The sequence below is a fragment of the Hibiscus syriacus genome, unplaced genomic scaffold, assembly GCF_006381635.1.
Source record: "Hibiscus syriacus cultivar Baekdansim isolate YM2019G1 unplaced genomic scaffold, ASM638163v2 tig00110321_pilon, whole genome shotgun sequence".
Taxonomy (NCBI): domain Eukaryota; kingdom Viridiplantae; phylum Streptophyta; class Magnoliopsida; order Malvales; family Malvaceae; genus Hibiscus; species Hibiscus syriacus.
The window spans coordinates 488,739-516,480 of NW_024062680.1; the positions used below are offsets into that span (position 1 = coordinate 488,739).

A 27,742-nucleotide genomic window follows, 5' to 3' on the forward strand; every position below is an offset into this window, starting at 1 on the left:
AAGTCCACCAGAGAAGCCTAAGGATAATATGCAGTAACAAAATTAGTTAGAATCTAAGCCAGCTGGCTTGTTAGATTTTATAGTACACTGTATAAAAATAAATGTACCTACAAAAGGGAGGATTATGCATCATTTTCACTGAATGAATTCTGAATTTCTTCAATCTTTTATGCTTCTCTTCTGAAATCTCCTTTTTCTCTACTTCATTATCTCGCTTTCATCACATGTTTATAGTTATATGATCCTATTATATGAGACTCTATATGGCTCTATTTTTAGAAGGTTGTATTCTTTTTTCAGTTGAGTTCAGTAGAGAATTCAGTTGATGGGAAAGAAAAAACAAGGTGATGATGCTTCATTACCAATCGAAATCGGCTCTTCAGATCCTGGTATTCCAATCTTTGCTTCTATTCTTTTCTCCCCTTTTTCCTTTCCTTTGTTTCTGTTGTTCATTGTTTTATCAATTAGAGATCTGTTGGGTGGTGTTTTGTACTTTTGTTATTTGATTTTTGTTTTGAGAATATTGAAAACAAATATGTGTGGCTATGAAACTAATAGTTGGAAGAATTCTGCAACAAATATTCAACTTTTTCAATGAAAATATGAACTGTAATTTTCTATTTAGAATAATTACATTGTAATTCTGCTTTTCCCCCTTTCTTTTTCTTTTTAATGCAAGAAATATAATGAAGTAATTTGATTGCTCTTCTGCTTTACTTATATGGCAATATTGTAGAATTTCAAATTGCACCTTGCTAGCATTTCACTGCTACTTGTTATCATTATTATTATGAACTGGTCGAAAGCATATCTGACTGATAAATAGAAGTTTGATCCTAATCCTTATGTTGTGGCAGCGTATAATGGGTATCCAATTTCGAAACACCGTTCATGTTGGATTCATGTTGTAGGGTATTTGAAGGGAACTGGGAAGAAGATAAGTAAACAGGATTCTCAGAGACTACGGGGCTTTAAATTAACTGCTCTGTGTTTTTTAGATAGTATTTCATGTTGTGCACGATCAAACAAGACAAGTGAAGAGAAGGAATTCAATATCTAAATTAAAAAACAAGCTAGACTTTGGATCGTTTGAGCTTTACTTAGGGTAAGCTATATGGTATTGTAATAAGTTTGAGTCTTTTTTTTTCTCTTTCCCTCTATTTTTGTTTTGGAAGTTTTCTGAATGTGGTTTTAAATTTTCAGGACCATATGGAGCCGCTTCCCGGAGGATAAGCGGACTTCGTTTATGTACTTAGATTGTTAATGATTTGCATGGTATAGGAAAGCATCTTATCGAGAAAAGGTTCTATCTTGGATTAAGAAGAAGCATATATTTTCAAAGAAATATGTTCTTGTTCCTATAGTTTGCTGGTCAGTATTCTTAGTATCATGGTTATCAAACACCTTGTTCCATTGTCAGTAAATGCGACTTTATCATTTGAAACTGTATATATTTAGGGATCATTGAAGTCTCTTAATCTTATGCCATTTTAGTGAAAGTTTGCAATCTAAAACCAGAACACCTTGTATGCTGTTGCTGGACTCACTACAGATGTCAGACCCAATGCGTCTCGAACCGGATATAAGAAGGTATATTTACTCATTTGCATAACTCGCATTTCTAGCTGAGTAAAGTTGCCACAGTTTCTAATGTTCAATATGAATTTCTTGCTAGCAGGTTCATGTTCGACATTTATAAAGCCGAAGGCAGGCCTGAGAATAAGCCGACAATTTATCAAATTCCTCTTTTGGTCCCTAAGGTGATTACAGCACAAAATGTTGATGTTGTTTGATAGTCCGTTATATCTCCGTTTGACCCTTGATCTTTTCAGGTGCCACAACAAAGGAATGGTAAAAAATGTGGGAACTTTGTTGTCTATTTCATAAAGTCATTCGTCAAAAGCGCCCCGGAGAACTTTAGCATTGAAGGCTACCCTTACTTTGTACGTTTCTCGTTTAGTTTAAAAATTGAATTTTTCTCAAATGTGGATTATAAGAATGATGATGAGGTACTAATTACAGATGAAAAAGGACTGGTTCAATGCTGAAGAAGTGGAACGCTTTTGTGATAAGTTCGATTCTCCGTCATGTGATTTTCATTAATTTTAGAGATAACATTTCCTGATGAACCTTTATTTATGTTATTGATTAGCTTAGATGTGGGTGTATATAAGCATTTATGAACCCTTACTTTGTACATTTCTCGTTTTGTATATGAAGTATATTTTTTTGAATGTGGATTGTAAGTATGATGAAGAAGTACTAATTGCTTATTTTACATTGCAGATGAAAAGGAACTGGTTCAATGCTGAAGCAGTGGAACACTTTTGCGAGAGGCTCGATTCTTCGGCATGTGATTTTCGTTAGTTTTATGTTTACAATATTGAGATGACATTTCTTGATGAACCTTTATTTATGTGATTTAATTATAGCTTAAATGTGGATGTAGATCAGCATATATTGATGAAAGAAATGATGTCTTATTTTCTTTCTTTTGCATTTCCATCTATTCTTTCGAATGCTTAACTGAAATGAACTTAAATTGATCGATTGAGGCGCCCTAATCGGTTTTAACTATTTAAGAAAATATCGGAATTATGTTCGCTCTGACTCTGAATTGTTCTGCAATTCGAATGTAATATCACTGGCCTAATCAAGCTTTCAGTAATCGACAAAAGATATGTACCCCTCATCGTTAAAACATAATCTTTCCTGTCATAGCTAACTAAGTTTGTTATATCTCCTCTGGATGTGAACTAAATTCACTGTGATTTACTAAAATTAAATTTACCGTCACCTGATCATATCTACCTAGTCGATTAGTCTACGAATAGCATTATAACCCTACGGCTAACACATATACTAACGAGTCTCTATATAACATTTTGAGTATGACCGAGAGACGAGATCTCAATGGAACCACCTCATCTTAACTCTTTTCTGTTCTATCTTCTCTCAAAGTTGGAGCATTTTGACACCGACCAATGGCTGATCTACCATCAATTGTGACTCTCTGCAGAACGTAGATGGGGTGAACCGCCAAAAATCCTATCAACAAAGTTATTTTTTATCTGCATTATTTGTTACATCATGTCATTGTCGATTACCAATATTTTAATAACTCTTGTTTATCCTTGATCAATTTGTGCAAGAAATCTGGTTTTTTTTCTTGAGCAATGTTGATCTGCTGATTAGTTCAACGAACACTGAAAGCACCAGCTTTGCTTTCACTGTATATAGGGTAAACCTGTTATTAACATTCAACATTAAACATACCGAGGATCAAATGACGTGATTTATTACAATTTTGCTTCATGAATCATTTTATTTTGTGTCAATTGATTGAGTTCTACGCAAAATTCATTGGAGAGTTTGCACCAAAAAGTAGTACAGAAATAATATGAACATTTATTTCCTTCATTGAAATAACCAAAACAAAAGTCACCACCCGAAACAAAAAGGTCCAGGTATTCTTTATTAAGAAATCAACAATGACAAGATGTAAACTTGTATGAAACTGGACATCTCCAAGTCTTATTTGAGAGTACATGGCCGGTTGGTTGTCAGTCTTTACCTACTAGTTAAGGAAAATAATGAGCAGCAGGTCTGCAGGTGGTTTCCATCTATAAATAACGATGTCTGCCATGAAAAGTTTCTCAATCTTCTACAAAGCAATAGCAAACCACCTGCTAAGTCAGATTAAGCATTGCTGGCATATCATCATGAAAGGAATTCACTCCATTCTTATCGCTTTCTCCCTCCTGGCTTTCGCTTGCTTGTTGGCCTCGGCCTTCGACCCCAGTCCTCTCCAGGATTTTTGTGTGGCTATCAAGGACATCAAAGATGGAGGTAGGCATTCAACGACTTTATGTTATTGTTCATCACCATGATGTTTTATAATGCCTGAGCTGAACAACATTCAGTTTAGCTTCAATGATTTAATATAACTTCCAACATTTCTTCATTGGAGTGTTTGTAAACGGTAGATTCTGCAAAGACCCAAAGCTCGCTGTGGCAGAAGATTTCTTCTTTTCAGGCCCAAACAAGCCAGGGAACACATCTAATCAAGTTGGATCGAATGCAATCATTGTAGATGTTGATAAAATACCAGGACTTAACACTCTCGGCATATCTCTGGCTCGGATTGACTACGCACGTTACGGTCTTAATCCTCCTCACACTCACCCACGAGGGACAGAGATCCTAGCTGTTTTCTGAGGCACACTTTATGTCGCCTTCGTTACATCGAGCCCAGACAACCGTCTCTTCACTAAAATCCTAAACCCCGGAGATCTTTTCGTTTTCCCCATTGGTTTGATTCATTTCCAGTTCAAAATAGGGAAAACGAAGGCCGTTGCATTTGTTGGTTTCAGCAGCCAAAATGCTGGGGTTATCACCAATGCTAAGGCAGCCTTCGGCTCGAACCAGCCGATCAACCCAGATGTTCTGGCCAAGGCCTTCCAGTTGGATAAAGACGTGGTTAAATATCTTCAGTCTCGGCTCTGGTCGGGTTAACAAGTACTCTAGGACCTAAATTAAAACCCTATAAGATTGATTGCTTGTTTGAAATAATGTTTCCATGCATTTTGCGTACCGAAAATCGTAGTATTCTGCAAACTATGATGTAATAAGCAGACTGGTCTACTCTCTATGGGTGATCATAGTGCACTGCTTAGCTTGTATTGCTTGTTACTTGAACTCGGTGTCTGATTTTCTTCATCGTGATGTATAAGGTAAACTTAATAAAAATGTTGTTGATTTCTACAAACTGAATTACAATGAGATAACTAGTTGATAAAATAAGTGCTTCAAATTTATTCTTTGAATTTATATATTATTTTAAAATAATAATTCAAGTAAAATCCATTTGAATTTAAAATAATGTATCTTAAACTCATATCTAATTAGGCATGGGGTGCATAAACCACCCAACAGTTGACGTAAACGCACTTATTCTAAAGTGAAAACAAAATATTTAGGAATTATTTATGAACAGAAGATTTTACTTTTCCTTTTTTTTATCTTATTTGGTTGGTTTGTTATGATTTCTGTTCTGTGTAAGTAAACTCACATAAAAGATGATAAATCTTTAACATGGTGAAGACAAGTTGCAATTTTTTGAAAAAAAAATGTATGGCAGAGCTCCAAGATTGAGTTATTAACAAAAAAAAAAAGCAAAATGTGAAGGAAGATTTACAACATTCATTCTCTTGAATCAAAACCAGATTGATCTTTCGAGTCTGCAACGACAGTAATACGAGTGTCATCAACTTGGTATCCTTGGAAAGGATACTGCAGTTAATGGTGTGTCATAACGGTCTCTCTTCTTGAAATAATATGCAAAATCAAGGATACGGTTCAGCCTGGTTTCTCTCAACACAAAACAGAACCCCAAAGTGGTTTCCTTTTCTGTTTGCATTACACCTATCAATCACTTTTGCAGGATCCCACCAACACATGCTAATTAATCATTCCCTTATATGGCTTAATGCATGGTTTTATTCGGTGACTAGTCCAGTGTGATTGCCATCCTAAGCTATTCCGACTCTTCATTTTTGTTTAAGTACCCATGTCCAACACGTGAATAAAAGGACGTGATCTCCAAAGATCTCTGAATGCATGGAAAACTGAGAAAAAATCTAACCATGCCCATGCAGTATATATAGCCGTATCTAATACTAACAACCAGATCCAAATAACATAGCTTTTATATAGTTACAACCGGTGGTGGATCAGCCGTTGGTTGGTGTCCTTGTCTTTTCTCTATCAAGAAATAGAAAAGGGGAGAATGATGAAGGGGAGTCCAAATCCTTCAATCAAAGTCGAGAGGCTTTGTAGTGGATCTTAGTATTGTCCTCAAACATAAGGTTATGATGGTTACCGTTAGGTTGATGTGGTTGGTTGTTGATTGATTTTGACAAGTCACGTGAGACCTGCTAGAGGTTATGTCATAAGATTGTAGTCTCCTGATAGGTGTAAGGCTCCGAGTATCCCGTATATAGAGATGCTCTTATGAGATTTTTGTTGCATATGTTCTCCGGAGGTTTTGATATTGTGAGATAGCACAATAATTACCAATCTTTTAGTAACTCTTGTTTCGTCTTTTACTTGATCAATTTGTGCACGAAATCTGTTTTTTTTTCTTGAGCAATGTTGCTCTGCTGATTAGTTCAACGAACAGTGAAATTAAGCACCAACTTTGCTTTCACTGTGTATAGGGTAAAGCCTATTATTAACATTCAAGTTATTGAGGATTAAATGACGTGATTTATTACAATTTTGCTTCACGAATCATGTTATTCCGTGTCAATTGATTGAGTTCTACGTAAAATTCAGTGGAGCATTTGCACCAAAAATAGTACAGAAATTTACGAACATATATTTCCTTCACTGAACTAAACAAAACGAAAGTCACCACCTGAAACAAAAAAAGTCCAGGTGTAGATTTTCTTTATTAAGAAATTAACAATGACGAGATGTAAACTTGTATGAAACTGGACATCACCAAGTCTTATTTGAGAGTACATGGCCGGTTGGTTGTCACAGTCTTTAGCTACTAGTTAAGGGAAATAATGAACGACTGGTGCTTCACATCTATAAATAGCAATGTCTGCCACGCAAAGTTTTTCAATCTTCCCAAAACAATAGAAAACAACCTGCTAAATCAGATTAAGCATTGCTGGTATATCATCATGAAAGGAATTCACTCCATTCTTATCGCTTTCTCCCTCTTGGCTCTCACTTGCTTGTTGGCCTCGGCCTTTGACCCCAGTTCTCTCCAGGACTTTTGTGTGGCTCTCAAGGACATTAAAGATGGACGCAGGCATTCAAGGACTTCATGTTAATGTTCATCACCATGATGTTTATAACTTCTAACATTTCTTCATTGCAGTGTTTGTAAACGGTAAATTCTGCAAAGATCCAAAAGTTGCAGTGGCAGAAGATTTCTTCTTTTCAGGCCTAAACAAGCCAGGGAACACATCTAATCAAGTTGGATCAAATGTGACCGTTGTCGATGTTGATAAAATACCGTACTTGACACTCTCGGCATATCTCTGGCTAGGATCGACTACGCACCTTACGGCCTTAACCCTCCTTAACAAAAATGTTGTTGTTTTCTTCAAACTGAATTACAATGAGATAACTAATTGATAAAACTGTTAGGAATTATCTACAAAATATATATTTTATTTAATTTTATTAAAAGATATATGTGAAATTATAAAAATAATTTATTAATATTAATTTGTTTTAAATCTTTACACGTTAGATTGAACTTTGTATAATCCAGACTTTGCATAAAATAAAGTTATTTTGTCAAATAAAATATAAAATTCATTAATTGGTCGAAACTGCCGTCACTGAGATTTCCCAACATGTGGAATAATTATTTTCGCAACAGCACAGCGGTTTCGATGGTGATATGAATTCCCTACAATTCATGGACTTGTCCGAGTGGTGGAATACCACAGCGTTTGCCAATGGCCATGAATGAAAATATTGGTGTAAGAAAGATCACATAAAAGACGATAAATCTTCGGCATGATGAAGACAAGTTGCCATCTTTCTTTAAGAAAATGTATGGCATAGCTTCAAGATTGAGTAATCAATATAGAATTAAGCAAAATGTGAAGGAAGATTTACAACATTCAGTCTATTGAATCAAAACCAGATTGATCTTTCGAGTCCGCAACCAAAGTATATGAGTGTCATCAACCTTGGAATCCTTCGGAAGGATATTGCAGTTAATGGTGTGCCATGCCGGTCTCTCTTGGAATAATCTGCAAAATCAAGGATATGGATCATCCCTGGTTTCTCTCAACACAAAACAGAACCCCAAAATGGTTTCCTTTTCTGCTTGCATTACACCTATCAATCACTTTTACAGCACCCCACCAACACATGTTACATGAACAACATGTTACACCAAAAAATGTAAAAGCGAAAGATTCTGGTTGAAGGCAGCAGTGGCCTCCTCATCATATACACCCAATACAAACTCCTGAACCACCTGCAATGGTTATTTTAACAACTATAATTATTCTTAACCTTCTGTATGAACTAGATCATCGATTCCAAGTTATTCCAAAGTGATAAGAACACGTCAAGAATAAAATTAGTAAAAACTGCCAACTTTATAACTATTATTACTACTTAGATCAAACAGATTATGCAACCGAACCCTTAAACCAGTAAATAGAAGTACCTTAATTAAACTGAATTGGAAGCTACATTATCCTCTTCCAAGTGAAGTTACCTCAGCTGTTTTTGATAGCAAAATTCATACGACCACCAACCCTCTTATCACAGTAGGTAGGAACTAGATGCTCACTCTGATAAAGCATTGATTTTTCAGTACGTCCAGTAGCTCATCTTACATCTTTAGTTTAATCCGTTTCTTAGTTTCCACAATCAAGCGACTAGTGTTCTGATGAGTAACTGTTTTTTTTTTTTGGCTTTCTCCACCTTCGGCAAGAAATATAAAAAGTTCTTTCCATCTTTGTTAGGCATAAAAACAGACCCTTGACCATAGTCCTGAAAAATGTTGCAGGCATTACAGTATCAGACAAATGGATAAATCGACATAGAACTTGACAGGTTCAAATGAAAGGAAAAAACCAGCCAACTAATATAAAAACTACATAGAAATTATTGAAGCTGATATAAGCTAAATCCCATAACATAAAAATCTTTCTATTGTTTCTATTTTTCTTCTTAACCACACCAAAATATATGATAGAAAACTCTAAGCTTACTTACAGGCTGGTAGGGAGAGTCCTCCATATGAAATTCAATCTTGTATTTTGGTTCGCGGAGATATGGCCAAATGAGCCAGCTGTTGACCAGACAAGTGTCAGCAAGCAAGGCAAACTTGAAATCAATGGAACGAATATTCTAAATATTAAAACAGGGATACTATGACAGAGCCAATAATTCAACTTCAGTATAATAGGATGGAATCTCTGCATACAGTGATAATCACCATTATAGGCATTTTATATAACACTAATTGCACACCCTTTGGTCAAGAGAAGACGGTACACTCTAATTTGTTTCTATTCAGGCTCTGGATTTACTTGTTTCTGAAATTTCCACTTCTGTATTTAAGAACAGATAGCCTTTCATTAGTCCACAGGTACACAGGCATAGGAGCATAAGCCAACTCTATAGAGTTCACCATGCAGGTTAGCTGTGTTCCATAATATCTAATCAGGAGAAAAACAGAAAACATCCCACATTGTTACTGAAAGGATCGATCTCGGGCTGCCGAAGGACAAGAATGTCTAATGTTAACACCATTCTATTACAACACTAGGTTGAATCAAGTTCCAAAACCACAAAATCCTCTTTTATCACAATGACTATACTCTTTCCTATCATTGGCGCTCAACACTTGAAACCAAAAACTAAGTAAATTATTGATTGTTGCGGAAGACGGCTATCGGATAGAGCAAAATTACAACCGATAATTTGAAAAAATAAAAATGAAGATAAAATAGACACAAAATTTACGTGGAAAACCCCTAAATAATATAGGGTAAAAACCATGGGCAACGGTAGAAGAATTTCACTATGAGAAAATAGGAATTACAACTTCTCTCAATCTACCAAGGAGAAAACAATGATAATTCTCTCTTGATAAAAAGGAGAAAACAACTCTCAATAAACACTCTAGTATTGGGAGAAAGCTAGAATGCTTTGGGATGATTTTGAAGCTAAATGAGCTAAGGTATTTATAGTTGAAGCTTAAGAACTAATTTGTAAATATCCTAAATTTTAGTGACTAGAGTTTGTAATTTGCCCATATAAAAAATCAACAAATTCTACACCTAATTTTCGATGCCTACATTTGTTGACAAAATTCAATATTTTTTTTTCAAACCATGCACTTTCGGTGCATTGATTTTCTGCATATCTATCATCCCTTCTTCCACCTTTTCACGAATGAAATGGTACTGAACTCGTATGTGCTTTGTCCTTTAATGAAATGTTGGATTCCTTGCTAGATGCAAGCGCTTTGATTGTCACAAAACAGATATGCATACTCTTGATTGTGCCCAAGCTTCTCCAATACATCTTCAACCAAATTGCTTCTGTACTGGCTTGTGTAGCTGCTACATATTTTGCCTCTGTTGTGGATGTAGCACAATTGACTGCAATTTTGAAACCCAACTTACAACTGCACCAGCAACTTTGAACACATATCTTGTAGTAGATTTGCTTTTATCCAAATCTCCTGCATAGTCAGAATCTACATAACCATTGATTAATAAATTTGATCCTCCGTAACATAATGCAACATTTGAGGTCCCTTTGATGTATCTCAGGATCCTCTTTACTGTATTCCAATGCTCTTTTCCTAGATTCGCCATGTACCGACTAACACTCCCACTGCTTGTGCAATGTCTGGTCTTGTACATATCATAGCGAACATTAAACTTCCCACTATGATGCATACGATACTCGAGACATCATCCTCTCTTCTTCACTGCTAGGACTCATACTGGAGGATAATTTGAAGTTAATAGAAGAGGGGTAGAAATTGGCTTACAATCTTGCATGCTGAATCGTGATAAGATCTTCTTCAAGTAATTCTTTTGTGAAAGCCAAATCTTCCTATTACTTCTGTCTCGGTGAATTTGCATCCCTAGAATCTTGCTTGCTGATCCCAAGTCCTTCATTTCAAATTCCCTAGCCAGTTGTGCCTTCAATTCTTCAATATGATATTTGTTGGGTCCTGCAACCAATATGTCATCCACATACAACAACATAACAAAATCATTATCACCAGACCTCTTGAAATAAGCACAAGGGTCTGCATTAAGTCTGTTGTATCCAAGGCACATAATGAAGAAATCAAATCTCTTATACCAACACCTCGACGCCTGGTTTAGACAGTACATAGATTTGTTCAATTTGCAAACCAATTTCTTCTTTTCTTTTTCTTCAAAACCTTCAGGCTGAGCATATAAATCTCTTCTTCATGATTTCCATGAAGAAAAGTTGTTTTAACATCTAGCTGTTCTAGATGTAAGTTCAATGTAGCACACATTGCCAAAACTACTCGAACAGTTGTTAGTCAAACCACAGGAGAAAATATTTCATTGAAATCAATACCTTCTTTTTGAGCATATCCTTTGACCATCAGTCTTGTACGATACCTCTCAACTTGATCGTCACCATTTCGCTTGATTTTGAAGACCCATTTGTTATCAATTGGCTTCCTTCCTTGTGGTAGTGACACAAGGTCTCATGTATTATTTTTATGAAGGGCTTTGATTTCTTCTTGCATCGCCATCATCCACAGTGAATCATCTGAGTTGTTTATTGCCTCCTGGTATATTGATGGCTCACCGTCCTCTGTTAAAAGGCAGTATGCAATATTACCTTCTATAACATAATCTGAGTGCCAATTGGGACGTCTTCTCACACGATCTGATTGACGAGTTGTTGGAGCTTAGAACTCTCTGGTTCTTGTTCATCATTTGTTGGTTCTGTTTAGAAGAATCTCCTTGTTCAAACTCCTTTTCCACATTTATCTGTGTAGTCTCTGACTTTTCAGCGCTATCATCGTCTTCTTTTCTTTGTAGTTTATCTTCTACAAAGATAACATCCCTGCTGATGATCACTTTGCGAGCAGTGAGATCCCACAAGCGATACCCCTTTACACCATCATCATACCCTAATAATTTGCATTTCCTGGATTTTGGATCCAACTTTGAAATTTCTTGGGAGTTGTACATCACGTACACAATACTTCCAAATACATGGAGGTTTGAATAATCAGCTGGTTTACCAGTCCACATCTCTATTGGTGTCTTTAGCTCTATTGCAGTTGATGAAGCTCGATTCACCAAATAACAGTCCGTATTGACTGCTTCTGCCCAGAATGATTTTTCTAGGCCTGCATCCCTCAACATTGCTTTTTTTCTTTCTAACAAGGTTCTGTTTATCCGCTCTGCCACTCCATTTTGTTGAGGAGTGTTCGTTACTGTGAACTATCTTTTGATGTTTTCTTTCCTACAAAAGTCATCAAATTCTTCGCTTGTGTATTCTCCTTCATTATCTGTTCTCAAACACTTGATCTTATTTCCAGAATCAAGTTCCACCTGTGCTTTGAAGTTTTTGAAAGTTGAAAACACATATGACTTCTTCTTAATAGGGTACACCCAACATCTCTTAGAGTAGTCATCAATAAATGAGACAAAGTATTTTTTTCCGCCTAGGGATGTAATCGGTGCTTGCCATACGTCATAATGAACCAATTCTTGAACACTTTTGCCTCTAGAATTTGACGTGTTGAATTTCAACCGATATGCTTACTTGTTATCAATGCTCACACAAAGGCAATGATACCTTTGTTAAGCCTGGAAGTAGCTTTTGCTCCACAAGACTTTCATTCCTTGTTCTGACATGTGTCCAAGTTTCTGATGCCATAACATTGTAGAATCTGAACTACATGAGGCAATAGAGGCTTCTGCTTCTAGCAAAGTCTCTCCCTTCAGCATATACAAGTTTGCTGCTATCTTTTCACCTTTCAGCACCACAAGCGCTCCACGGAACACCTTCATGATTTTTTCTGTGTTTCAATCTTGCTTGCATTATTATCCAACAATCCGTAGGATAATAAATTTTTCTTTAGGCCTTTCACGTGCCGCACATCTCGAACAACTTTAATTGTTCCATCATACATCTTCAATTTGATGGTTCCCACGCCAATGATCTCTAAGGCATGATCATTGCAACTATACACAGATCCTCCTGAGACAGGTTCATACTGATGGAACCATTCTCTTCTTGAGGTCATGTGATATGTTGCTCCTGAATCAATGGCCATATATTTGCAAATCTTTTTCTGCCTTCCACGGTGGTTGACGTTTCACAGCATATAACATCTCCATCATCTGAGGTGTTTGCGGTATTGCCTTGTGAATTGGAGTTTTTATTTAGACTCCAACAATCCTTCTTCAAGTGACCATTCTTTCCACAGTTGTAACACCTTAAATTCTTCTTGCTCCTCGACTTCGATCTACCATGTTTGTGACTGCTGCTTTGGCCACGTTCTGTTGATCTCCCTCTTATCATTGTCAATGCTTCTGCTTGTTGCAGATTTACTTGTCTGTCTTTCTTATTTTTGCGCCGATTTTCTTCTTATAGAATAGCAGCTGCAATGTCATCGAAGACTAGAATGATGACATTACTGTTTGTCAAGTTGATGATGAGTTGATCATACGAATCAGGTAAACTTTGAAGTAGAAGTTCAACACATTCTTGTTCTCCTATTGTACATCTTAAGGTGTAAGCTGAGAAAATAAAGTGTTCAGTGTGTTTAAGTGCTCCGTCACTGAAGTAGATTCTGGCATCCGAGAGTGTACAATTTTCTCTTAAGAAAAATTTTATTGTGCAACGATGTGGCCTCGTACAATTTGGTGAGATGATCCCATATCTCTTTAGTTGTCTTCTTCTCCTCGATGTTTGACAATACTTCATCTGCTAATGCTAGATAAAAGTTTGCCATAGCATTCCCGTCCATTTCGATCCATTTGTTTTCATATGTGAAATCTACCGGCCTTTCACTGATAGCTGCTAGACAACCGTCTTTCCTCATGATAACCTTCATCTTCAATTTCCACAATGAGAAATTTCTCCCATTGAATTTTTCAATATCAAATTTCATTGCCATAACTTCTATTACGGATAACTCCCACTATTTCATTATCGTGAATAGTTCTCTGGAACCTTCAAAGAATGGGTAATACCTTCTTACTTTCTTACGTTGGAGGATCCACCTTTTGGTGGCAACCACAAAGACAATAAGCAGATATTACACACTCAAATCTGGCTAAGATACCAATTGTTGCGGAAGACGGCTATTGGATAGAGCAAAATCGCAACTGATAATTTGAAAAATAAAAATGAAGATAAAAGAGACACAAAATTTACGTGGAAAACCCCTAAATAATATAGGATAAAAACCACGGCAACGGTAGAAGAATTTTACTATGAAAAAATAGGAATTACAACTTCTCTCGATCTACCAATGAGAAAACAATGATAATTCTCTTTGATAAAAAGGAGAAAACAACTCTCAAGAAACACTCTAAATTCTCTAGTATTGGGAGAAAACTAGAATGCTTTGGGATGGCTTTGAAGCTAAATGAGCTAGGGTATTTATAGTTGAAGCTTAAGACTAATTTGTAAATATCCTAAATTTTAGTGACTAGAGTTTGTAATTTGCCCATATAAAAAATCAACAAATTCTACACCTAATTTTCGGTGCCTACATTTGTTGACAAAATTCAATATTTTTTTTTCAAACCATGCACTTTCGGTGCATTGATTTTCAACACTGATCAGACAAAAGCATTTCCATCAATGATATTGACCCGCGACCACTTTGTTCATAAAAAAAATCGACTTTTACCATGGTTGTCAATTTGATAAATTAGAGGTTTTTATTGGGGGGGAATTTAATGTACCACGCTAGCATTTCTGAACGGCAGCTAACGAAATGACCATAATAAAAATGAATTAAAAAATTAATGATTATAATGTAAATTTTAAAAATTTAATGACCAAAATAGAAAATACCCTAAAAATTTATTGACTACCATTATAGGTTACTCTTAAAAAGAGGAAGTGGATTGTGGACGGTGGAAGGAGCGGGAGAGGTGGGGTTGAATAGTGAAAGTCACGTTTTTGTAGGGTATCTTGTCTTACAACTTTTTTCAGACAAGATAAGACGTTAATCTTAAGACACCAAAAGTAAAAGCAAACAAAGGCTGAGAAAAAGCTTGGATCCGATCTGAGTAGGGAAAGCAAGTGGGTAATTGTTAAGCGTCTTCTTTACCATTCCTATATCTGATTTGTTTTTTTTTTTAATATGCAGTGAGCGATGGGGTTCAAACACTAAAAAGAAACAGCAATGACATTTAATATATGAGTTCCTAAGTAGCCGTCTTGGCTTTGAATTGCAATTACCAGCAATGGTTTTGTTCTTCCTTTAATTATTACATGTGATTGGCAGTTATTTTGGGACCCACCGCTTTGCGTGTTCGTTACATGATCACAACATGGAAGGTGCGGCCCACTCTCTCTTTTTGCGGAAATATAATGTAAATTATTTTTGGGTGAAGTACACAAATGGTCCGTAATTATATGGTGTTGATTTGTTGAGCCTTTCAACTATTAAAAGTTATAAAATGATCTCTCTACTATATGACATTGTTTTGTTGAGTCCCTCGACTATTAAAAGTTTCAAAATGATTACTCGACTATTTATATGTTTCAAACTCATCCTTTTTTGTTAAAATTTTGATGATTGTCTGATCTGCACTTTAACATGCTGATTGGATATGATAAAACCATAATGTATACTGACATCGTCGTTGCTTTCGAGAACTGGTTCATGACATAATATAAATGAAGAATTGATCCACAAACAACTCAAATAGTTATGGAATCAAATTTTATCAAATGCTAGTTAATAGGTTAAAATCCAACTTAGATGGTCTTCAATTTTTTAACGAATAAGGACGAGTTTAGAACATATGAATAATCGAGTGACTATTTTGTAGCTTTTAATAGTCGGGATTCAATAAAACAATGTTCTATGGCCAGGGGACCATTTTATAACTTTTAATGCTTAAGAGACTCAATAAAATAGTATCATATGGTCGTAGGACCATTTATGTACTTTACCCATTATTTTTCTCATAGAAACATGAGCACTTCTCTCTATTTTGGTGTTTAAGGATATCCAATCTTATTTTGATTTAATTTTTGTAAATAAGTGGTTTCTGACCAACCTTCCTTCCTTTCAAGTTAAGCAATGGTTTTTCTTAGACTAATTTATATGGAATACGTAAATTAAACGACCCAAAATCTCATATACCCAAATTTAATTCCCAATCATCCCTCTCGCAAACTCAAAATCAGGCGTGACATGAATCAAATGATATTAGAGAGAATTAAATTTGAATCATTTAAAAAAAAAATATTACTTAAAATAATTTAATTAGTGAATTAATTTTTAGAGTTCAAATTTTATTAATTTAAAAGATTAGATTTTGAAATAACGTCGTTCACTCTTTTAGTTAGGTAATTTAATTAATTTTTTATTTAGTTCTTAATTTTCTTATTTATTAAATTTATCTTTTATTTTAATTTTACTTTTGATCAAATTTGATTTATGTGCTCTTAAACCATTGTAAAATATATATGCAACTTCAATTTTTTTTAAATTTAATCTCTTGATTATACATGATTTTTTTTATTTCTTTAATCTATACTTCGTTTTAAGTCTAATTAAAATTAAGTTTGAAGTAAATACTCCTATACCACTATAGAATACGTATGTAACTTTGGTTTTTAGTTTTGACAACAAATTTCCTAATTTGCATTTAGCCCTTCAAATTTGAAATTTATTCAATCTGGTTACAACTGTAATATTTTTATAAATTCTTTATTGCTATTAATTTCTTAACTCTTTTATGCTCCCATTTATATCATACCTTCAAACTCAAAATTCCTTATTTTAAAAATAATATTATAAATATATTTCATAATTTTAGAATATATTTAATATATACATTACGAATCTTGTTTATACATGTGAATATATATATATATATATATATATATATATATTAATCCCTTATTTTTTAAATAATATTATAAATATATTTTATAATTTTAGATGATATTTGATATATACATTATGAATCTTGTTTATACATGTGAATATATATCTTAAATGGTTAAAGAAAATCATTTAAATTATAACCAATATGCACCATAATATCATAATATAATTCCAATTCAACCTAAAGAGAATTTCCAACAACTTAACTTGACTCAAATTACAATTTGAATCATAAAATAAAACTCGTCAATGCGACTAACTCAAATTTTTTTACTCAATTAAAAAATTCAAACAAAATTTGAATCATAAAAGAATACTCGTCAACGAAACTAATACAATTTTTGTACTTGATTTAAATGAATACTTACCTCCTCTAAATGTGATTGGCTACAAAATATTTAGGATTATCATGACACTATGATGATATTATCACCTAATATCAACATTAAGTATTTAATCATTGGTTTTATATTAAAAGAATGATAATCATGATATGTGTACTAGAGAGAAAGAAAACGGAGTACTAAATAATTACTTTTAAGCTCAGAACAATTCATCTGCCTATGATACCAAAACAATTTGGCTTTGACCCCAATAAACTTGGAGTCCCAGTGAAAAAAAAAGTTTAAATATGTTAGAGGTCCATAAATTTTGATCAAATGATTATTTTAATCACTAAAATTTTAAAATTACTCAATGATAATTTAATTAATCAAACTATTACAAAATGATCACTATAATGTTATAATACTTGTAAAATTTTGATAAATTCCATGACTATTTTTTAGCAATTTAATAAATTTTAATGATTATTTAATAATTATTTGATAAATGTAAAGATCATTATAGGATTTTTAAAAGTTCAGTGACCAAAATGATTGATTCTAGTTTAAGGACCTATGTGTGTACTTTACCCAAAACAAAAACTGAAAAAGGGTCCATTGTATTTTTCCTGAAATTTTAACAATAAAACAAGATTAAATTATTAATGTGCATTCCGCTAATATAAAACAAAACAGAGAGAGGTTGGCTGATCTGTTTTTCTTTCGGTTCCAAAGGGATTCTCTAATTGAAAAGTTCCCTCTTTTTGAGTTTTTTCAGGAAATTTTCTATACCTCGTTCAGTTCATTTCCCAGATAAGTCCATCTCCTCTGCCTTGAATTTATCCTTTTCTTTTTCTTGAAGGTTTTATCTTTTTAGCTTAAGTTTAGGATTTGGGGATTGTTTTGTTTCTCTCTGAATTGGGATTTTTTTTCTTTGTTCGAGGAGTGATAATTCCTGGTTTGGAGGGGATACATTTTTTTTTTTCATTTTCCGGGTGAGCTAAGGGAAAAACCAATTTTCACTTTCTGGTGATTGTGTGGCTTTAGTTCAAGGGGTAGTGGTTTTTTTCGTAATTAGGTAAAGGGTTTAGGGCTCTTTGTTTAAAAAAATATATTTGAGAAATTATTGGATTTGCAATGGGGAAGAACAGTGTAAAGAATAAGAAGCAAACAGGAAAAGCAGTTTATAGTAATGTGACGCATAGCAAAGTCGGAGATAACAGTTCGAAACCGCATAATTCGGACATGGCGATTTTCATTTCCATGTCTCAGGAATTGGAGGAAGAAGGGAAAAAACTGTTTCAGAGGAGGGATCATGAAGGAGCAATGTTGAAATTCGAAAAGGCCCTCAATTTGCTTCCGAAGAATCACGTTGATGTATGCCATCTTCGGAGCAATATGGCTGCATGTTATATGCAGATGGGATTGAGCGAGTACCCCAGGGCAATCCACCAATGTAATTTGGCTTTGGAGGTAATGCCTAAGAATACTAAGGCCCTGCTGAAGAGGGCTAGGTGTTACGAGGCTTTGAATCGGTTTGAATTAGCTTTCAGAGATGTCAATACGGTTCACAACATGGAGCCAAATAATATCATGGCGATAGAGATTTTGGAAAGAGTACGAAATGCACTCGGGAAAAAAGGGTTACTGGTGAACGACACAGTGATTGAATTGCCTCCGAAAGTTGTTGAACCTCCAAGTGCTTCGCAATCTTCAAAATTTGTCAAAGAGAAAGCCAAGAAGAAGAACAAGAAGAAGATCGATAAAGTTGAAGACAACAATGCTGTGGACCAAGTTCAGGGAAGAAGGTTGACAAAAGCAAAGATGAAAAGAAGGCTGAGGTTAAACTGGTTGTAGAGGAGGTAATCAGCAATAAAATGGAAGAAGAACCGAAGAAGACTGTGAAGTTGATCTTCGGAGAAGATATAAGGTGCGCTCGATTGCCACTTAATTGCAGCCTTCTGCAACTATGGGAAGTTATTCATGATCGGTTTCCTAGCTCGAGAGCAGTTCTTATCAAATACAGAGATGAAGAAGGCGATTTAGTCACAATCACCAGTGATGAAGATCTGAGATTGGCCGAAATATCGGCAGTGTCACTGGGTTCCCCGAGGCTGTACATTGTAGAAGTCAATTCTGAGCAGGATCCATTCTTTGAGAGATTCAAGCGTGAGGAAGTTCACAATCTTGATGTAAAACAAGGTAAGGCAGTTGACAATGGGGATGCCAAAACAGTTAAGGAAGCAAGAAAAGATTTATGTTGCATAGAGGACTGGATAATCGAGTTCGGCCATTTGTTCAAGAACTATGTCGGCTTTGATTCAGATGCATATTTGAATCTTCATGAACTTGGTATGAAGGAATATTCCGAGGCCATGGAGGACACAGTTACAAGTGAGGAGGCCCAGGACCTTTTCAGCAGGGCGGCTGAGAAATTTCAAGAGTTGACAACATTGGCATTGTTCAACTGGGGAAATGTTCATATGTCCAGGGCAAGGAAGAGGGTATACACCACGGATGATGGCTCAAGAGAATCTGTACTCCAGCAGATCAAAACTACCTATGAGTGGGCACAATTGGAATATACCAAAGCAGGAAAGAGGTATGAGGAAGCCCTGAGAACCAAACCCGATTTCTATGAAGCTCATTTAGCTCTAGGGCAACAACAATTTGAGCAGGCAAAACTTTCTTGGTATTATGCAATTGGTAACAATGTTGATCTCGAAACTTGGCCTTCTGAGAAAGTGCTGCAACTTTATAACAATGCCGAGGAAAATATGGAAAAGGGCATGCTTCTGTGGGAGGAGTTAAAAGTGCAATGCCTTCGTGAGCTTTCCGAACCGAAGAAGGAACAAAACCAGATGCAGAAAATTGGATTGGATGGTTTATTCAAAGATATATCAGCAGATGAGGCTGCTGAGCAGGCTGTCAACATGAGTGCTCAAATAAACCTTTTATGGGGTACCATACTTTATGAACGTTCAATCATGGAATTCAAACTAGGGCTACCAGTCTGGCAAGAATGTTTGGAAGTGGGTGTTGAGAAATTCGAACATGCCGGAGCTTCTCCTACGGATATAGCTGTTATGGTAAAGAACCATTGTTCAAATAACAATGCAGTGGAAGGTAACTTACTGCTTGAAATTCACAACTTTGCATCAGCATATAACATCTGTATATATCATAGAAGCATAACTCATCTTTCTGTCGTTGCAGGTTTAGGGTTTAAGATTGACGAGATAATACAGGCATGGAATGAGATGTATGAAGCTAAAAAATGGCAGAGCAAGTTTTCATCATTCCGACTAGAGCCATTACTTCGACGGCGAGTTTCAAAAATTTATCATGCATTGGAGCTTGCATGAGTTGCATATTGTTTTGTGTGAGATTTCCGGGGAAACACATGGATGGAAGCATGTATAAGTGCATCTTATTACTTGAAGTGAGATCTATGTAGTCCTAATTTTTTTAGGTAAGCTGATTGATTCTTTAGAATAAACCACACTCCTGTCAGAACATTTTGATGCAATTCACCTCTGAAAAAAATATGAATATTATCACATGCACTTTTATTGGCCTGTCACTTTGAATTACATGTTTATTCACCTCGATTACCATGTTCTGAGAAAACCATATGCAATTCGTTTTAAGCATTCATTGCCAGGAATAATTCCAGGCCGTCTCCTCTGCAGGTTTTTCTTTCTATTTTTCATTCAGATCAAGCATCAGCCTCGAACTTTCAGATTCAAAGTAGAGACTGTTACAGTTCTTAATAGTGTTTGATCAATTCCCTTTGTCAAGAAATAGGTTCAAAATTATCCATAGAAGTTCGGGGACGACACGAAGCAGCAGCAGCAGCAGGGATTTCATTTTTGCTAGTCGGTTTCTGCTTTTGCCTTCATCAGCTTCCTTCCTCAAAGAAGCAGAAAAATATACATACACAGTGAATCCATTATTGTAATAATTTGACAGATTTGATATTTGCTTTAAACATATCAATTTGTTATTTATAGGTGCAAGTTTCTGAATCTGATATCTTATTTATTTTTTATTAAGAAATTTAGAAGACAGATGTTCTTTTACTGGATTGGTTCGAGTGTGTTTGTTGGAATAATTGATTGAGGATTGTTGATTTGTTTTTCAGCTTTCGCTTCCACTTTATCAATCATTCAAACTAATCAATATATTTCATAAAAAAATAAAATAACTATTATTTCAATAAAAAATAATTTAGTGAGACTATTTACATCGTTCCATACTTTACATCAACCCCAAATGGATTACTTTCAAGCACCCCAGATTGTAAAACCATTGAAAAAAAAGCGAAAATTCGGAAGACTTTGGCACCCATAAACAAATAACAAAAAGGATGAGTGACCGACAAAATCTGGAGCCGGATGTACGTAAGCTTGTATAATCCAATGTACATAATCAGTTTGAACTTAACCGGATGTATATATTGCAAAGTTGCGGTGGTACGGATGCTTCTCCATCCACGACCAAGATCCGATACCAAAGGCTCGTTCTCAGCTTTCCACTTTGCCACGGCCTATGGTTAATGGCTGCAGTGCAATGAATGAACAAGGCCATGATGTGCATTGGTGTTGCTAGAATTAACATGTATAACATGGCCATTTCCGTTCGCTGGAGCATGCAAATCGTCGTTATGCATGTTCGGTTCCATTGACATTAGTATCAACCCAGTTCCTTTGGAATCTACTGAATCTTCAGTAACCGGCACATCTTCATGGTAGCCGTTGATCAGAAAATCGGAACAGTTTTTCCAGCATCCATGATCATAGGGATTTCTAAATTGACCATCAGCACCCCTGAGGTAACTATAGTGCATGATATTTGCCATTTCATTTGTTGTTATATTCCGAGATATCTGTAGTAATTGTTCATGTTCAACAGAAGGGAGTTAGATATGCAAAATTATCTAGAACTTAAACTGTAAGCAACACATCGGAGACAGAAGGTACCAAATGTAAGTGTCGGACCCATGTATGTTCAAATTTTCTATCTATGTATTTGAAAGGCCCTTAAGAGGTTTTCATCCCCTACCATGTCCAGATATATGTCCGACACGTGTTGGACATAAATACTTAAAGAAGAATAGTCGGAACAAACAAAACACGAAACGGCGTAAGCATGCGTACTGACAGAAGTCCACATTATGTTGGGGGGAAAATGATGTGACAGAAGGTTGGCTTGAGATTTCAACCCTTGGGGGTAAACAATGCCTTCATTATACATATTGGCATGGAAAGGGTAGACGATCATTTTAAACGATACCTTTCAATGCAGGCACAGACACATTCACTCAATCCATAATCACTAATAAACTCCTGTTGCAGTTTGATTAAGATTTATGGTGAAGCAGCAGCTTAAACTTGCACTTGTGATGTCACTGGACATAATAATCTAGTTTACGATGAGCAATTTACTCCCCAAAACTCAGCAGTGTGAGCGTCGGACTAATCTAAAAGAGCATCAAGAAGCTGATACTATTTTTCGATTGAGGCCAAGATCGGAACAATAGAAAGTAATTCCAACAAGAAACAGACAACTAAACGTCACGAAATATCAAGCATACCTGAAAAGCCTGTGAAATAGTTAATGCTGCCGCTCCAAATAAGAGGAGAACATCCGCAATCAAAAATGATAATGCACCAATATGATGAGTACGAGCATGGTTCAACAATGGTGAAAAGGCGGATGGAGCCATTGGATCCGTCAAGATTCCTAAATATGACAAGAACGCAATCATTGGACATTCAAGGAGGAAAAAGATTACTATGGTTACACTGGAAAATAGTTTGAACTTGGAATTCGAATAAAAGGCATACTTGTCATAGCGACTCCACCAGTAATCGACATCGCTGAAACTTCTAAAACAATGAAAACAAAAAATTCCCATTTGTTTTTCTGCATCACGAGATACCAAATGAAATTAATTAACAGATACCATGACTTCATCATAATTAAATATTATTCTATTTCCACTTGGGAAATTCAACCTGTGAGCATTATTGTAACCAACACCCAATCGCACTTCACCCAATTTTCTATATCTTTGAAGATAAAAGTCAAAGTATACGAGCATTCAACCCCTTAATTTGATTGTATAATTGAAGTACAGAATGTTAAACATGTAACAAAAGAAAGTATTAAAATAATAACAGTGGAAAACAAAGCACCTTGCCAACACAATTTGCTACCCAAGGGCAATGATGGTCAAATTGCTCGACACAACGATCACAAATGGAGCAGTGTTTGGCACGAAGAGGCCTGACAATCTGATGATATAATAAAATAACAAAACAATCAGAGAAAGAGGAAATTATCGAACGAATAACAGATGGACAATAAATGATAGAACTGGCAAGCACCTTGCATGTTGTACAAAGCTGAGACCAATTTCCAGCTAGCAAAGCAGGATTATTTACCTCAATCTTCAATAAAGGTTCCTAGCAGAAATAAAGAATAAATGAGTGAGAAACTGTATCAATCATTTAAAACACGATATGTACAAGATTTGACGAAACAAAATATATAACGACAGTAATCAAATTTCAGAAAGGTAAAAGATTAACATCAAACAAAAACCAGTTAAGCTTAATAAGGAAATCTGGACGCACATCATCTTTCATATCTTGATGATCATGGACATTCCTCTTGATGAAACCGGGATCCTTGCTGCAGAGGAGAAAGGAATGGCAAAATGCACTTCACTTAGAATGATGTACCCTGTATTATCTTTTAGATCAGTTGGCACTGGCCTTGTAAATCTAGGAATACAAGTCAACATGCCACTTCTTGCGATAACTACTCACGTTCACAGTAAACCACCCCATACCCCTCCCCCTCTTGCGACATAAAGAAGCATGGGAAAAAACCAAGAATATGATTGCTAATACTTGAAAATTAGGTGCATGAAGAAAACACACACGCTAAAATGTACCATAAGACATATGTCAGTCATTTTGACTACAACCATAAAATGATTCCAAAAACAATTGTTTCCATTTACATCTCTATAGTCTGAAACTCACCAAAAAGCTTTATTCAGTGTCATAATAACCTAAAAGACTTTTGAATGGAAAAAAAGTCCACAGTCAAAGAATATACCTGCTACACCTATAAAACCAAACCAAACTAGCAGAATCTAGGAAAACACCCAACCATGCCAGAAAGGCAAATCGAGCAGTCAACTTGGGCAGATTTGATGCTGCAATGGAAGTCCAAAGTCACAAATAAATAGGTAATGAAGAGAGACAGGTACAGTCTTGATGGAACAATTAACTCTCATGAATATATGTTACTTGGACTCAGGTATATATGCAATATGTTCATTTTTTTCTATTTATTTGGAGGGTCAAATACCCATAACCATGCCCGAATATGTCAGAAAGGGTACATCAAGAAGAAGAGTTGGAGCAACATAGTCTTGAAGAGATCAAGAGACACACCCATTATGACAGACTGAATATAGGCCCCCAGAAGTAGCAAGTTAAGGCTGAGAAGAATTGGTGCAAATCCTAACTTAGAAAGTTGTCCAAGGCTGCAGTTCCCATCACGGCGATTTTCGTGTAACCTTCTAGCATTTCCCTGCAGAGTTGGGTGTTTAAGAAACACAAATAAGTTGGGGCATAAATTGGTTGATTTCATAAGTTATCATCTTCACAATTAAAAGAGAGCATCTAGGAGACTAATTAAGCCACCTCTAGGGAAATTTTTCAGATTTTTATGAGACAATTAACAAGACCAATCAAAATCAATTATAATTGCCTCTAAATATTTCTCATAGTGAAGGCACAAAATTTTCAAATGTGCGATCATGTTAAGTCTATACAACGAAAGGTAAAAGGTTAAGCTATCCAACAACAAAAATAATAGTTATTTGAGAACTCCCAGCTCCATAAACCTGGTTGCAGCATAAACAAGGGGAAGAACATTTTGGGTTTGTGTATGCAAATGGCATCATCATTCCAAGCTGCTCCGAACAAATTAAAATGGACAAATAATACAATTTTCTCCTTTATGTAATGATTGTTATTTTTTCCCTTTCTTTTTGGTGTTCTTATCAGTAATTAACCCGTCAATCTCTATGTGGGCAGAAGATGAAGCAAGATAAGCCTTTCATTCAGCCTAAGGCACTCATGAGTCAACACTAGCAACAAAGAGCTTAAACTGGGCTTCCTCACCCATGTAGGGCGTTGGGGAAAAAATCCCCATTTAGGGCTCTAACCAAATTATTTATTGAACTGGGGTGTTTGCTACAGTGACCTCATTGGTCACCAAATGCTTCATAGGTCGCCAAGTGCTCCATAGGTCGCCAAGTGCTCCTTGCGACAAAGCCTCCTCTGTTGCAGCAACTCTTCTCTCTTCCCTCGCTGTTGCAGCTCCATAGGTCGCCAAGTGCTCCATAGGTCGCCAAGTACTCCATAGGTCGCCAAGTACTTCTGGAGACCTATGGAGGTCATCATGTGCTCCTGGAAACCTATGGTGGTCACTGTAGCAATCACCCTACTTAAGCAAATAATTGTTCAACTGCACTATGTGAAGAATTTTTTTTCCATTGCATTATTCAACCACTTTTGCCGCTTAAACTGTGTAAGAATGAAAATAAAAATAAATAAAATACATAACGATTATTCATCAAAGAACAATCATTAGCCAGGTTAAAATGGTATTGAACCTACAAGTAAAAATGCAACTTTTTTGTTATTCTTTTCAGAAGCAAGCTGTGCAGGTGTAAGGCCAGAATTATCAGTGACTCCCAAGCCCTCCTTGCTAGCCTGAAGTAAGATTGTGCAAGCTTCTAGATTACCCTTAATAGCTGCCCAATGAAGAGGGGTGCAACCTGATATAAAGATAAATCAAGGTTAACTAAGCAAAATTTTGCATGCAGTCTTATAATTCGCAAGTACAAAATGTTTAGGCTAGATTATCCGGAGGAAATTCCCTAGAAATGGCACTTTCAATCTGAGATTTAGAAAATTACCTTCTTTGTCTTGACGTCTTCTATGTGCATCGAGAAATAAAAGAAGACGTAAGCAGTCAACAAAACCTTTATAAGCAGCCCTAGTGTTGCCCATATTGAAAGGAAGTCAGAATAAAAATAATAAAGCTAGCACTTGTAAACTTCATTACTACAATCAACCAATTCTAGGTAAACAAAATAAAATGAAGTAATCAAAATATGTAAGCAAACTTGTTAAACTTGGTAAAATAACACAAACAAACAAAACTATTTGACACCTCCAGAATGAAAACAGCAACAATAAAAATTACACAAGTAGGTTAAATTCTGATTGTAACTTCAGATTCACAAAGTAAAGACTATGCAGGAGCTTATTAGTTATTACCATCATCACAAGACATCACAAAATCACCAACTGAAAGCAGTCTTATTTACCAGCAAGTGCATCAAACAATTTTCCAGTACCAAAAACAAAATTTCAAGTGAATAAGTGTAAGGTGTATGTAGAACTCCACGTGTACCAGTGCAAAGGGCTCCGTCCCTCATTATCAGGAACATCAGGGTCAGCATTCCATTTTGAAACAACATAATAGAGAAAAGCAGTTTGACCATATTGTGTAGCAACATGTGTTATCTGCAGAAAATTAAAATAAAATAAATAAGAATGTTTTCACCTGGAGGTTGAAATAAAATCAAGAAATACAGCAACTCAACTGTTTGATTATTATCCCACGATTGTCTTGTAAAACAAAAAACATATAAGAATATTTTTTAGCATTAACCTAAGAAGTTGAAACCCATTTGATGCAGATAACACATCTTGCTGCCTAATATGGTCAGAGTCTTAAAATCTGGTGCCATACATGTCATATTTCACGTTTTATAAAAAGTAGTTACAACATCATTAAATTCAACCGGATGGAAGAAAAACTAACCCGGTAGCCATAGATGTCTGCAGCATCCACCCGAGCACCCTCTTGGAGTAAAACCTCAGCAACTTGTATTGCACCTCGTACTGCACTCCAATGCAAGGCCGTCTGCCCACTGTAATCTTTCGCATTAACATCTCCACCATGCTAGCAAATCACGAAAACCCGGAAAATACTCAGTTTAATCGAATTCAATCCAAATCAAAACTTCAAACCCAACACGTCAATAGCATTTATTTTCAATTCGCAAGAGCATGCATTCCGAAAATCCAGTTCAGCATCCCCATTATATCAGACACCAAATCCCAATACACTCAAACATTTAAAATGAAATGCTTCCAACTCTAACAAAGAATGACGATCCAGAAAATCCATCAAACAACCTCAAAAGAAAAAAAATAGAGAAAAAGAACCTCAATGATATAATGGGCAACGGCAGTTCTATTATTCAAAGCGGCCCACTGGAGGGCGTAGTAACCAAGGGCATCAGGCACGGAAACAGAGCAACCCTCGTGTTCAACCAGCCTCTGAAGCGTCTCCAAATCCCCATAAGCAGCAGCGCTATATATATCGGTCCTCAAGCTCTCGTAATAATTATGATCACCAACAACCCCATCATACGGTTGCCCATATACAATTCCATTCGTTAAAACGGCACCCGATTGTTTCAATGGCTGAACCTCTTCCACCACCTCGATCTCCGACGACATATCTTTAAAACCAACGATTAAAAAATAACTAAAACGGTTTTTTTTTTAACTTTCTTAATTTTAATTTGATCATCAAAATGTCGACAACTCCGGTGTGCTTGGTGTAGCTGTCGACAACTCCGGGTTGAATCAAGTTTTCCTGATCAAGT

General features: G+C 35.7%; 1 protein-coding gene and 4 pseudogenes across 1 annotated transcript; 3 read left to right on the forward strand and 2 right to left on the reverse strand.

The window, feature by feature from the left end:
- The first annotated feature begins 297 nt into the window (after window positions 1–297).
- Window positions 298–2,451, forward strand: LOC120117875 (annotated as a pseudogene).
- Window positions 2,452–3,591: 1,140 nt separating this feature from the next.
- LOC120117876 lies at window positions 3,592–4,530 on the forward strand (annotated as a pseudogene).
- A 3,391-nt stretch (window positions 4,531–7,921) lies between these two features.
- On the reverse strand, window positions 7,922–9,010 carry LOC120117775 (annotated as a pseudogene).
- Window positions 9,011–17,869: 8,859 nt separating this feature from the next.
- LOC120117598 lies at window positions 17,870–20,996 on the forward strand (annotated as a pseudogene).
- A 527-nt stretch (window positions 20,997–21,523) lies between these two features.
- LOC120117560 (protein S-acyltransferase 24-like) lies at window positions 21,524–27,593 on the reverse strand. The gene is made up of 13 exons (XM_039137820.1): window positions 27,297–27,593; window positions 26,890–27,030; window positions 26,476–26,588; window positions 25,976–26,055; window positions 25,674–25,834; window positions 24,441–24,579; window positions 24,100–24,199; window positions 23,610–23,667; window positions 23,361–23,438; window positions 23,169–23,267; window positions 22,818–22,896; window positions 22,565–22,713; window positions 21,524–21,856 (listed from the first exon to the last, which is right to left on the reverse strand). The coding sequence occupies exons 1-13, from the start codon at window positions 27,591–27,593 to the stop codon at window positions 21,524–21,526; spliced, it is 1,827 nt and encodes a 608-aa protein (XP_038993751.1).
- Between the last annotated feature and the right edge of the window lie 149 nt (window positions 27,594–27,742).

What these genes read in the sequence shown, in the direction of transcription:
- LOC120117560 (XM_039137820.1), bottom strand. Translation starts at nt 27,593, where the DNA reads ATGTCGTCGGAGATCGAGGTGGTGGAAGAGGTTCAGCCATTGAAACAA. An exon ending in TTGCCCATTATATCATTGAG is followed by an intron (nt 27,031 to 27,296) that starts GTTCTTTTTCTC and finishes GTGATTTGCTAG; the next exon opens with CATGGTGGAGATGTTAATGC. An exon ending in CTATTTCACAGGCTTTTCAG is followed by an intron (nt 21,857 to 22,564) that starts GTATGCTTGATA and finishes CAATTACTACAG; the next exon opens with ATATCTCGGAATATAACAAC.